General features: G+C 42.4%; 1 protein-coding gene across 1 annotated transcript in view; it reads right to left on the reverse strand.

Annotated features, from left to right (window-relative positions):
- The window catches only part of LOC101157521 (plectin), a 194,012-nt gene that overhangs the window by 50,314 nt on the left and 132,038 nt on the right, over nt 1-11,660 (reverse strand). The window contains exons 10-32 of the mRNA XM_023964104.1: nt 11,535-11,654; nt 10,768-10,863; nt 10,550-10,677; nt 8,513-8,606; nt 8,033-8,187; nt 7,574-7,889; nt 7,374-7,451; nt 7,127-7,288; nt 6,938-7,042; nt 6,748-6,843; nt 6,527-6,652; nt 6,286-6,438; nt 6,035-6,189; nt 5,824-5,950; nt 5,486-5,669; nt 5,354-5,374; nt 4,279-4,436; nt 3,881-4,059; nt 3,670-3,808; nt 3,235-3,591; nt 3,077-3,160; nt 2,897-3,001; nt 1,228-1,326 (exon numbers count right to left, since the gene is read on the reverse strand). Of these exons, the coding sequence (XP_023819872.1) occupies nt 1,228-1,326; nt 2,897-3,001; nt 3,077-3,160; nt 3,235-3,591; nt 3,670-3,808; nt 3,881-4,059; nt 4,279-4,436; nt 5,354-5,374; nt 5,486-5,669; nt 5,824-5,950; nt 6,035-6,189; nt 6,286-6,438; nt 6,527-6,652; nt 6,748-6,843; nt 6,938-7,042; nt 7,127-7,288; nt 7,374-7,451; nt 7,574-7,889; nt 8,033-8,187; nt 8,513-8,606; nt 10,550-10,677; nt 10,768-10,863; nt 11,535-11,654 (3,237 nt within the window). The remainder of the gene's footprint in view (nt 1-1,227; nt 1,327-2,896; nt 3,002-3,076; nt 3,161-3,234; nt 3,592-3,669; nt 3,809-3,880; nt 4,060-4,278; nt 4,437-5,353; nt 5,375-5,485; nt 5,670-5,823; nt 5,951-6,034; nt 6,190-6,285; nt 6,439-6,526; nt 6,653-6,747; nt 6,844-6,937; nt 7,043-7,126; nt 7,289-7,373; nt 7,452-7,573; nt 7,890-8,032; nt 8,188-8,512; nt 8,607-10,549; nt 10,678-10,767; nt 10,864-11,534; nt 11,655-11,660) is intronic.

The raw sequence follows: 11,660 nt of genomic DNA on the forward strand, positions 1-11,660 counted from the left end.
AAATCACAAGGCAATTTAGGAAAAGTGAAAATAAATCAGTGAATGTATGGAAACATAAACGTCACTTCACAACACAGCAAGAAAATCCTGACATGCATCTGTGGCTGCTCAGCTGACTTGCTAAAATGCTACGTAAAGAAGGAATCTTCTGCTTTGTTTTTGCCCACAGCTGTTAGCAGCAGTGAGACAAACATTCCTCCCCTCTCCTTTTAGACTTGATTGAAGGATCATTTCATGAATCCATCATAACATTTATAAAAACATTCTTTTATCTTTTTCTTTCTAAATGTAATTCTAAATGTATTCCATCCCATGCATCAGGGGTTCTTTGAATCACTGTTAGTGAAAAACACAAGACAGGACTGTGAGTTACAGTCTGTGTTGATCAGAAAAGCCGCAGGAGTCGACTGCGTTAAATAAGCTGAGCATTTGCAGCCTCAGTAAGGTTTTTAGAATAAGGAGGGAGGCTATAAAGTTTACAGAATATCTGCAAAAGTTCTGAAAATTAAAAATGCAAGAAGGGCCAAAATGCTGTTAGGAAGAAACGCAGATGTTAAGATGACACAAGACACTTTACAGCGAGTCATTTACCTTTTTAGCGCTCAGACAAGTTAAGCATTCATCATGGACAAGCACTGGCAAGCATTTAGAAGAAGCAAGGACACAAACATAGCATCAGGTTAGAAAAGAATGTGGATCCGTAAATCTGTGGTAAATTAGGAAAAAGGATGCGATGTTTACCCCGAACACAAATAAGAGGGAAAGAAATGAAAAGTGAAGTGAGTGAAAGAAAGAACCCCTCATTCTAAATGTTCAACACACACGGAACGGAAGGACGTCAATTCAAAACTCATCTTCTTTGATCCCTCACTTTCTTGAATGTGAGCACACTCCAAACACGTGCATCGCATCTTTTTGCAATCATCACATTCAGTTATATTTTGATATTCTCCCTTTAAAAGACTTCCTGAAGCTTCGTCTGGCTGCAGAGTCAGCTACAGCATGCCAGCATTTCATGCAAACCGTGTAAAGGAAGTGATCGTCAGCCGGACATTAGGTGTAATGTGTGCCTGTGTTTGCATGAGACAGGCAGAAAAAACCGTGGGCGTGTGCGTGCATGCATGTTTGTGATCGGATGGGGGTCTGTCTGCTGACTGCACGGTTTGCTTGGGTTAAGTTTGCGTTAGAATCTAGTTTGTTTGGGACCCTCAGGCAAATGTCACGCACCTCCTCTTCCTCCAGGCGGCGCTGCGTCTCAGTGATGAACTTGATGTACTGACTGGTGAGCGTCATCAGCTCACTGTATCGAGTCCTCAGAGTGACATACTGATGCAGAAAAAGGAAAGAAATCCCACAAATTGATCAGATTTAGCTTTACAGTCCACATTTACACAATACCAAACTTGATTTAAAATCCATGTTTTCCATCCAAATAACTACTGTAAACATTATTTTCTTTTAATAGCATCCATTTATTCTTTGCAGTAAAAAATGCAATAATTAAGCACAGAATAGAGATTTAGGAACAGACCATTTCCTCTAAATGAGGTCTTCACATTTCAGTGGATTAAGCTGAAGCCCAAACATTTCTGATGCCCTCTTAATTTCAGTACAACGTCTAACACTTCACTACTGATCTGCACTTGTTTACATTTCTCATTTCCCATTTATTTCCCATTATTCACTGATGTTACTGTTTTTCTCAGCGCATCCTGCAAAAACAGACCCACAGAAGGAAGTCAAAATGTCTTCCCCCAAACAAACAAATCTGGCAATGAGGGAAGAGAAATGTTCTTACCAAGAATCCTTCTGTTAAGAACACATTCTAGCCACTAAGACATGTTTTCCTAAACTAAGATTATTTTACTATTGGAAAACTTTCTTGATATTATTTTTGTGTTGCAAGACAGAAAACAAGACCGTTTTTCTTGAAACTACGGTCTTTTGACTTTCTTAAGATTCGGTATTCAGTAGTTTCAGAAACATCAGCGCTCAGGCTTTTCGGATAAATCTCAAATCTAAATTAATGGTTTAAAAAATATTTTGAACGCCAAGTTTTCAAAATGTTACTTCCATTCTTCCTTGCAAAAAAATTAACTTGCGTCTGATTTCACCTGCCTTTTAATTCTGAATATAAAGTTTTTTGTTTTTAGATCCCAACTGCTATTATTCATTTTTTCCGCCTTCAAAACGCTGGCGTTCATGCGTCGCTACACTTCTTTCTAGGACTGATTTCAGGCTCTACATAATAAACCCAGAATAAATGTTAAACCAGGTCGAACTGTGACAACTAGGACTCACATTTGGCATCCTTTTATTTCAAGAAACCATATGAAAATTGATCATGGGGAGAAATTGATAAATGCGGTTGGTGTCCGGCCATAATTATCAAGAATTTCATATTTTGGAATAGATCTGTGAAGGAAAAAGCCTGGGGGAAGATTCTTGAGATTTTCACTGCTTCAACGTTTTGCACCAAGCCTCTTCCCACTGTAGGTGGCGGGCAGCACTAGAATCGATAGCGACCGTCCAGTGTGAACGCCGTATGCTAAACGCGTGTTCAAACGCGTGTGTTTAGCTCATTCAAGAGAGCGCGTCACACGCACGCTGTGAACGTAGTATCGCAATGTTCAATTTTCACAACAACTATTGTGTGACTTTTTAGTATCACAAAGAATCTAATTCAGAGACTTGACCTGACTCTTGCTAAATCTATGTGGTGATGAGTGTTGTTTGTTTGATGCCCTCCAAAAACCCTGTTGGTAAAATATTATTGTCAATTTTTAATAATACTTGTGATAATTAATGGCATCACTGTCGCAAAAAAACAAACAATCCACAGTCTCCCCAGATCTTTGCATCTTTTTCAGCAGTACTCAGAGTTTTGTACATCTACCTCCTGAATGATGTTGTCAGAAGCAGAATCCAGTTTGGTTTTCTTCACTGGGGAGGCGAGGGGCTCCACCTGAGCTCTGTATGCAACCAGCTGCAGCTCATAGTCCTGTTAGCACAGAGGCAAACCGTCACACACAGCAATGCACACACAATGGATGCAAAGTTGTTGCTCAACACTCACCTTGATGGTGTCAATGTATGCTTTAGCATACTTTTCACACTCATCAATTTTATCTTTGTTCTGTTCAATCTCTTCTAGAAGTTTCTGTGTTGAGAAACGTGTTCACGTTAGACATCCACCAGTTCAAGGTGTTTTCTATAAAGAACCTTTCCAAATACCTTCTCCTGAGCGAGCTGATCTTTCAGAGCTTTGCTGTTGGTGATAGGCACAGCCTGGATCTTCTCCTGCCTCTGCTTGGCGTCATCGATCCAGCGGATCAGCCAGTCGTAGCTCTCGCGATAGTAACTCAACTGGCGGCCAAGCTGCTCCAGCTCTCGCTGGCGAAGGTCCATCTGGGTGAACACAGCCTTCCAGCGCTCCTGGAGACCGCTCATCAGCTGGCGGTAGTGGTCCAGCTCGGCGTCGTGCTCGCTGTGCACGCGGGACATCTTGTCACTCACAGCAGAGGCCTTCTTTACCTCCGCCTCCAAGGAGTCGAAGATCGGCTGATCACCTTCGGCCTCTGCGCGCATTTTCTGCAGAACGTCACCAAAATAGAAAATGATTGATCAACTGTGACAAATGTATTTGGAAGCAGAATGTTGTGTTTTTACCTTCAGTTTAGTTCTGTAGCTCTCCACTTCTTTATTGTCACCAGGCACAGTGTGAACCTCCCGCAGACGGTCCTCATACCGCTTCAGCACGCCCTCAGCGTCCTGCGTGTTACGAATGACAACCTCCACAGTCTTCAGCCTGCAGGATGAAATGTCTTTATTAAAAACAAACCAACTGCTTCACAAATGTATGCCTCTCGTGGTGTCTTACTTTTCCAGATAAACAGAGGAGAGCATGTAGGTCTGGTCCATCTTCTGCACAGTGAGGTCGAGCTCTGAACGCAGCAAAGGAGCTGAGGCTGGTTGCTGAGGTGAGTTCAAGACCTGATTTGATTTCACAGACACCTTGTCCAGGTCCTTCTTAAGGCCCTCAAGCTCGATCTGCACTCTCTGCAAGAACAAAGCAAGATCAAAGTCAGCAGCTTGAAACCAGATGTCTCAGAAACTAACAAATAAAATACAACAGATAAAACGTGTAGGAAAAGTTTCTGTAGCAGGAAAGAAGCTCAGCTTCTGGTTGATGCAGTTTACATTTTATTCCTTGTACAATGTATGAAATAATCCCCCCAAACTTGTATGTATTTAAACTCCAGGATGTAACAACAGTACCCTCTGATCCTTGGCCTTCTGGTCACATTCTTTCAGAGGCTCTTTCTCTAGGGGTTTGCGCATGCGAGACACGGTCTGCGCCTCGCAGTCCTTGATGCGCAGACGCAGCTCTTTGACTTCAGAGATGTAGTTTTTACACAGAGTCTCATCCTGCTGACCTGTGAAACACAATGCCATGATGCATTTTGCTTAATACTTTGGATAAAATCAGATCACTCTAAAAGGCAAAAAAAACATTGACAGTTTTACAACAACACAAGGAGCTAAATGCAGTCTAGTTAAATTGTTATAAAGTGAATTAAATAATTAGCAAAAGCTAATGGCAATTTGGTGCAGCACATTATTAGACAAGCCAACACAACTGCATGATCTTCAACACCAAACTCTTCTGTGTTTAAAGTTTGCAAATATCGTATTTTTGGGAGAATAAGTCGTGGATTTTTGCATAGTTTGGCCGGAAGTGGGACCTATACTCAGGAGCAACTTGTGATTATTTTAAAATAAATAGCAACAACCACCGGGGGGCGCTGTAGGTGTGTGTGTATATGTGTGTATATGCTACTGACAGCAACACAGAAGAAGAGGCACCGGTCAGTCTAACGCTTGGCGGAATTGCTCCAAAGTGACACAGAGGATGAAGAATTCAACATCTTTAGTGATTTAAAGAGATACAATGTTTAGCTGACTTAGCATTAGCATGTTCTTTATGCTTTGGTTACCTGAACAATTGCTCATATCAAGAATCTATGTGTTACGGTAGTGAAGCGTGCATACTTTCAGTATAATATTATCTGTCATTATGATTTGCCTTTCATGATAAAATATCCGTTCTCTGTCCCGTATTTTGCTAAAGAAATTTCTCCCAAAGGCGCGACTTATAGTCCAAAGAATCCGGTAAATGTTTGAAGCGTCACAATCTCCATCACTACCAAACAATATGCTGCCGATTTGATGCAGAAATGCCAATACAGCAGGCTGACAGTAAACTCATCATGCAGTCAAAGTGGTGCTCATGTCTGAAGCATTCACACATCTGTTGGTTAGCTGGAGCTTCGGCTCGCTGTTCGCCACTCACCTTTGAGCTTAAATATTTGTCCTGAAACATCAACCAACAATTGTAGACTGTAAAATGTGTCTTTAGGTGATTATTCCAAAGCTGGTTAATAAAAGTTATGGATGCTTGGTACTTTAGTGAGTCAATCCTCACCCTTCTCCATGGAGTGGATCAGCTCATCGAAGTGCTTGATGCACCTGTTGTATTCCCCTTCCACCTGCATGCGGTCATCGGGTCCAAACTGCTGGGAGTCCTGGCTGTCGCGCATGAAGTCCTGGTAGTGGAGCTCCAGGTTCTTCATGACTTGCCGGTATTCTTCTGGTTTCATGGTCTTCAACTGAATGGAGGCAAAAAAAATGTTGTGCTGATTATTTATCCAAATATTCTGGCAAGAACTCCAGGTATTTTTTTTATCTGAAAACCTTAATCTAAGCATCAATTATTTCTATGCATTTTATTTGAGGTTTTTTGGAAAAAGGGTTGAAACCAACCATAGTAATGTTCCAAGACCGTATCTGTGTGAAGTCTTTCGTCAGGTACTGCCATGACAGCAGACTCCTCATGTTTACATGGAGCATCTGCCACATGGACAGCATCTGCTGATGGCCTGCATCCAGACTAGAAAAGGAAGGCACGTTAAAGTTGAGACACTCCGAGAATGTGAGCAGGTCAGGCATCCGTGTGAAAGCTGACTACAGTCACCTTGACACGCTGTCCAGAGCCTCCTTGTTGACCGGAGGTACAATGAAGCAAACTGAAGGAACCAGCGCCTCGTGTCCAGAGCGGTTCAAGACCTTCCACTTGAAGGGCTGAGAGTTGTTCAGGAGAGCACACTCATCCCCTTTGTGGACGGTGATCTGGAACAAACCAAATGAGGAGTATTCAGGTTCTGTTGAACTCCAATCCGATCGAGTGTTTCTCCAGTGGGAGTGTTGTTTGTTGAGGCCCCTAACCTCCTGCTGCTTGAAGTCACAGACGGCCTGAATGGGCATTTTGCCTTTGATGGAGGTGGTGGGGTTACGGGGCTTCAGCTGAATGATGGATCTGCTTCTCTTGTTCAAGGCTGTAATCAGAGTCTTGAATTCATTTAGCTGCTCCCTTTCCTCCTGTTATAGCCAAAAAAAAGCCATGTTAGAATGAAATCAGTGACAGTTATCTGTTTATAATCAGAATCCAAGAAAAGATCCCACCCACCGCGGCATCCTGCAGCAGATCCTCCAAGCGTGTTGCTGTTGTAGAGCCATCACAGCTGTATTTCTTTTTCATGTTCTCCTGCATTTTGTTCATCTTCTCCTGCACCTCTTTCACATCGCCAAAGAACTGTAAAGCCAGGTGACATAAGGAGATCAATACCCTTTCTGGAGCAGGGGTGTAGGAACTGCAGGTTATGATCCATTCATTTCCCTCTTTCACACCTGGTAGTAGGCCGTGTTCTCTTTAAGATGACCTTCAATGCAGCAGCACAGCTGCAGGATCCAACTCCACTGTGTCTGCAGTGCAGCTGTGAATGTCTGGTGGAGAAAAAAAGAGGAAAACATTGAGGTACTATGGTTCTGCAAGAAGCTCCTCCCTAAATCCATCAGCCACAATTACTGCTTCATTCACCTCCACTGTCTTCTTGCCAGGATGTCCATCCTTGACAAGCTTGTCTCCCAAAGCCTGAATGTCATTGACTTTCTTCTCCTGAAGCTCCAGCTCTCGCATGAGACCCTAACAGGCCCAAAGGAAATGGTTGATGATCACATTTCTTTGCACCCTCTTCATCAGGGTTAAAATGTGCACGGCTATACTAACTGAATAATTGTCCTTCTTAGCCGTCATGTTGGTGTTCCTGTCACTCCAGTCAAAGTTTACTTCTTCTTCTTCTTTGTCATTCAACCACATCAGTTCCTTTGTGGCAGCAGAGATGAAGGCATGGAGGGAATCCAGGTTCCTCAAGCGAGACTTGGAGGAGTTCTACAGGAGAAAAATATTCAGAAAAAATTTACTCCAAGATCTGAATTTTACCTGCAAGAAATGTTTGAAATGTGAAAATATTTACCAGTAGTTTGCCATACTGAAGGTCCAGTTTTCCCAGGTACTCTCTGTATGTTCCCTTACTCACAGGAGATAATTGGCCCTTGAAAATACAAGAAATGTCAAAGAGATGACATGAAAGCAGGACAAAACACGTCCACGCCGAGCTTATTTTAGCTTGTGAATAGGGGGAGGTTTGGTGCTCTAGTTCTATCCCTATTGTACCTCATCAGACTTTGCCCGTTCGATCTTGGACTTAAAGTCCTCCACGGTCTGATGCAGGCCTCTGTGGCTGCCCAGTTGCGACTCCAATGAGGGCAGATCTGATCCCCACTCTGCAGAGTCGATGCGCCGCTGGTTTTCCTCCACCCACGCCAGCAGGTCTTGAACGTAGCGCAAGGTCACATCATCGATCTCTGGCCGCACTTTCATGGAGGTCTGCTGGGAGGTCAGAGGGACTTGGGCGGCAGTCAGAGTGGATTTCAGCCGTAGGTTGTAATCACTCCTCAAGTTCACCAGGCGCTCATGCAGGCGGTAAACTCTGAGTTTAGGAACACAAGCACTGGTTAGCTCAGTATTCTGTTTTGTGTTAAAACTATCATTTAATTCCTTTAGTTTAAATAAGGTCCTTTATATTATTTCTTTTTGTCAGCACACTTAAATGCAGCTCGAGAGAACGCTCACCTGCGATACATCTGTTCAGCCTGAGGGTGGCGCCCATCTTTGAGAAACTGCACATCATTGAATAAAAGGCGAATCATGTTTTCGGCCTTGTCCAGCTCTCTCTCCACCTCTGCTGTGTGCTGAGCTGGTTTCCCAGCGTTCAGAAGACGGATGTCCTAGAAAAAGACAAGAATGACGTCATGCTTTTTATTGTTTCATTCCTGACTTTGACAATAAACATGCAGAATAACACTGTCACATTTAAGCTTAAAGAAGAACATGAACACTACCATACAGACCACTGTAACAGATAGACTATCTGTCAATGGGAGCTACTTTTAAATAGACAAAAGACTCGAATTATAGGATGACATAAAGTCTAAAGTTCAGACAAGTAAGGAATTCAACAGAGTGACACACCTCCTACTACATGAAGTAACTTTGTGACTTTTGCACGTAGTAGGCGGTGTGTGACTGTGTTAAACCAAATGAGGATCTTACCGACTGGAGCAGACTCTCCAGGCGACTGAGTTGATCATCACAGACGCCTGACTCCATTTGGACTTTACCGAAAACTCTTTGGAGCCTCTCAAGCCTGAATGAGACCAAATCAAAGTAAAAAGAATGATTAACTGATAAAACAATGACACAACAACAAAACTCCTCATTTTTCACCTTAGGCTCAGCAAACAAACCACTCCCAACACTTACAACCGTCCACGATGCAGCAAATACTCCAGTTTATGAGGCTCAGACACAAATGCCATTTCAGGTAAAAAAAAAACAAAAGCACTCTGCTAGAAAACTTCTCGATACTAAGCAAGCTAAAAATGAGAGCGAAACATTGCAGTTCTTCCTCACATCGAGTCTGTTCATTCAGCCAATCCACATGTACAAACTGAAAACAAGAATGTCAGACTAAAAGAGGAGAGGAAAGTCTTATGACAGGAAACCCTCCCTCTGTGCACACACAGCCATCTCGCTCCAATTGTAAAAATAATCGACAACGTCTAATCCTCTTTCATCAGATTGAATTATATCAAATGGTGTACCAGTACACAGTAGATTCTCTGGCTTTTTACAAATGAACACAGACAAGAAGTATTTGCTTTTATCTACAATTACCAAATGATGATAAAACTGTTTATATCTCTACATAGTAATTCTACTAGCTAGCTAGCCAACTAAGGAAACAACTATCATGACTGTGTCTTAGTAAAAGTCAAGAGGCTTTGGCAGATTGGAAGTGTCAGGCTTATTTAATGTCTAAAGCTACGTTCCTCATCAAAGCCCATTCAAGCAATCACTTTCAATGAAAAGTCTATGTAAACACGCGCTTATGTCTGTTGGGCTTCCACATTCAAAACTCTCTATGCAAGTTTCTACGAGTGTTATCGAGCTCTACGTACAAAATGCATGGCCCTCAAACGCATAAGTTAAAGTTCAAGTTTAAGTCCCTTTATCTTGTCACACACCTAGGTGTGTAAAATTTGTTCTCAGCATTTGACCCATCCCCTGGGGGAGCGTTGAGCTGCAGACACAGCCGTGCTTGGGAACTATTTGGTGGATTAACCCCCCCAATCCAACCCCTCATTACTGAGTGTCAAGCAGAGAGGCATTGGGTCCCATTTTTAGAGTCTTTGGTTTGACTCGGCCTGGATTTGAACGTAGCGCAGGGTCACATCTTCGATCTCTGGCCAGAGGTCAGAGGGACTTGGACGGCAGTCAGAGTGGATTTCAGCCGTAGGTTGTAATCACTCATTATTTTGTCTGCCTGTGTTTGAACTCCCGACCTTCCAGTCACAGGGCGGACACTCTACCACTCAGGCCACTGAGTTGATAGAGCTGGAAGGGGCACCCATTTGAAAATTGCCCATAGAGGAGAAATGAATCATTGCGGTTTGTGCCGGGCTGGAATTCTATGACACCAAGTCTTTTTCTTTCGAGCTGATAAAGAAAAAGCTTGAAGCAACATTTGCACCACTTCGACATTTTGCTCCAAGCCTCTTCCAGCTATGGCTGGCGGACAGACGCTAAAATAGCAACAGTCCAGCGTATACACCATGTGCTAAATGAAGGTTCAAGAATGTGCTTTTAGCAAATGTGGTGAACGTAGCATAATGGCTTAACGGGCCTCTACATTTTCTACAGACATGAGGAACCTTCAACATCGTCAGCTTTTCTTTATCTGCTGAGTTTTAGTTGCTTCCTTTTAAGAGTGCTGTGTCCATTTTTGCTCTACATTATATTAATTTTTAAGTATTTTATCAGTGATGGGCGACATCCAGCGATGGATCAAAGTTTATCTCATATCATTAGAGTTTCCCCTTGATTGCCATTGCATTAAGTTCATTCATTCATTCATTCATTCATTCATTCATTCATTCATTCATCTTCTTCCGTTTGCATTAAGTTAATTTTGAAATTAGCTTAAGCATATTTCTTTTCTGTCATGTATTGAATTGCATATCCCAGTAATAACAATCTTGTATTTGCATTTGTACATGACCATGCAAGGTTGAAGTCCACTTTCCCGACCTTTCAAACTCTATCCTGAGCAGCCGTTCTCGCTCAAGGATGGCCGCATGAAGACGACCCCACTCTTTCTCCACATCAATGGGATGGTAGCCTGGAGGGACCTTCACCTGGCCAGCATGCACTGCACTCTGTGAACAACATTATCATCTTTATAGCATTATGAAATGACAGGAAGGTCAGAAAAAAGAACAGAAAAGGTTTCATTTGACTTAGCTTGCCTCAAATGACTGGTAGATCTGTTTGGAGCGGCTCTTGTCGCCCTCTTTCACAGGAAGCTCTGTCTCTTTAAACCTTAGGAACTGGCGCCAAAGAAGCTGTGGTAAAAATAAACAAAGGAAATATTCAGACCAGTGATTTGATTTTGATTTATCCTTAATTAACTTTTGCTCTAAACACAGCCGGAATGTGTACATCAACACATCACATGGTAGTTTGAGCTAGTAAACAGTGAGGTGATGTCTCATCTACCTAAAAGAGATGGACACTCATTCCCATGACTAGTGTAAACTCAATAAACGCTGAATAGAGTCACATGTTTCCCCACCTTTATTTCAGGACCAAATCTGTCTAACACTGTACTAAACAATATTCTTAGAAGGATTATATTCAATAATTCATCTGTGCAAGTCCCTTTACCACCCAGATAGATAAAAAAGTCACGCAATGCTTTTGTACTGGGACACTGACAAAGAGTGGTTAGGGTGTATCTTCCGAGGCTTAATGAAATGAAATCTTATCTGCTTTTGGCTGCATTCTAAGTATGGTCTCACTACACCCCATTAGAACAATGCTTTGAATACAGTAGCCTTTATTTGCCCACAGCTACACAATACACCAGGGCATTCTTTGATCCAACAATGGGATGCTGCCACAGCCCCTTTTTCACAGAATTTTACTGAACACACACTTTTTAGACAGGTTTTAGCTTTTTCAGAACTTTAAATAAAGTCAAAACCCCTGGATTTGACAACGTCAAAAAAGTCACCTCTATCTCCTCGTAGCTGGCAGGGAACTTTCTTTCCTCAAAGATCATGGCATGCTGACGGATCCATTGGAGCAGAATGGTCACCAACTCATAGTATTCCTGCCAGCGAAGCTCCAGCTCCTACAG

This window comes from Oryzias latipes, chromosome 16, assembly GCF_002234675.1.
Source record: "Oryzias latipes chromosome 16, ASM223467v1".
NCBI lineage: Eukaryota > Metazoa > Chordata > Actinopteri > Beloniformes > Adrianichthyidae > Oryzias > Oryzias latipes.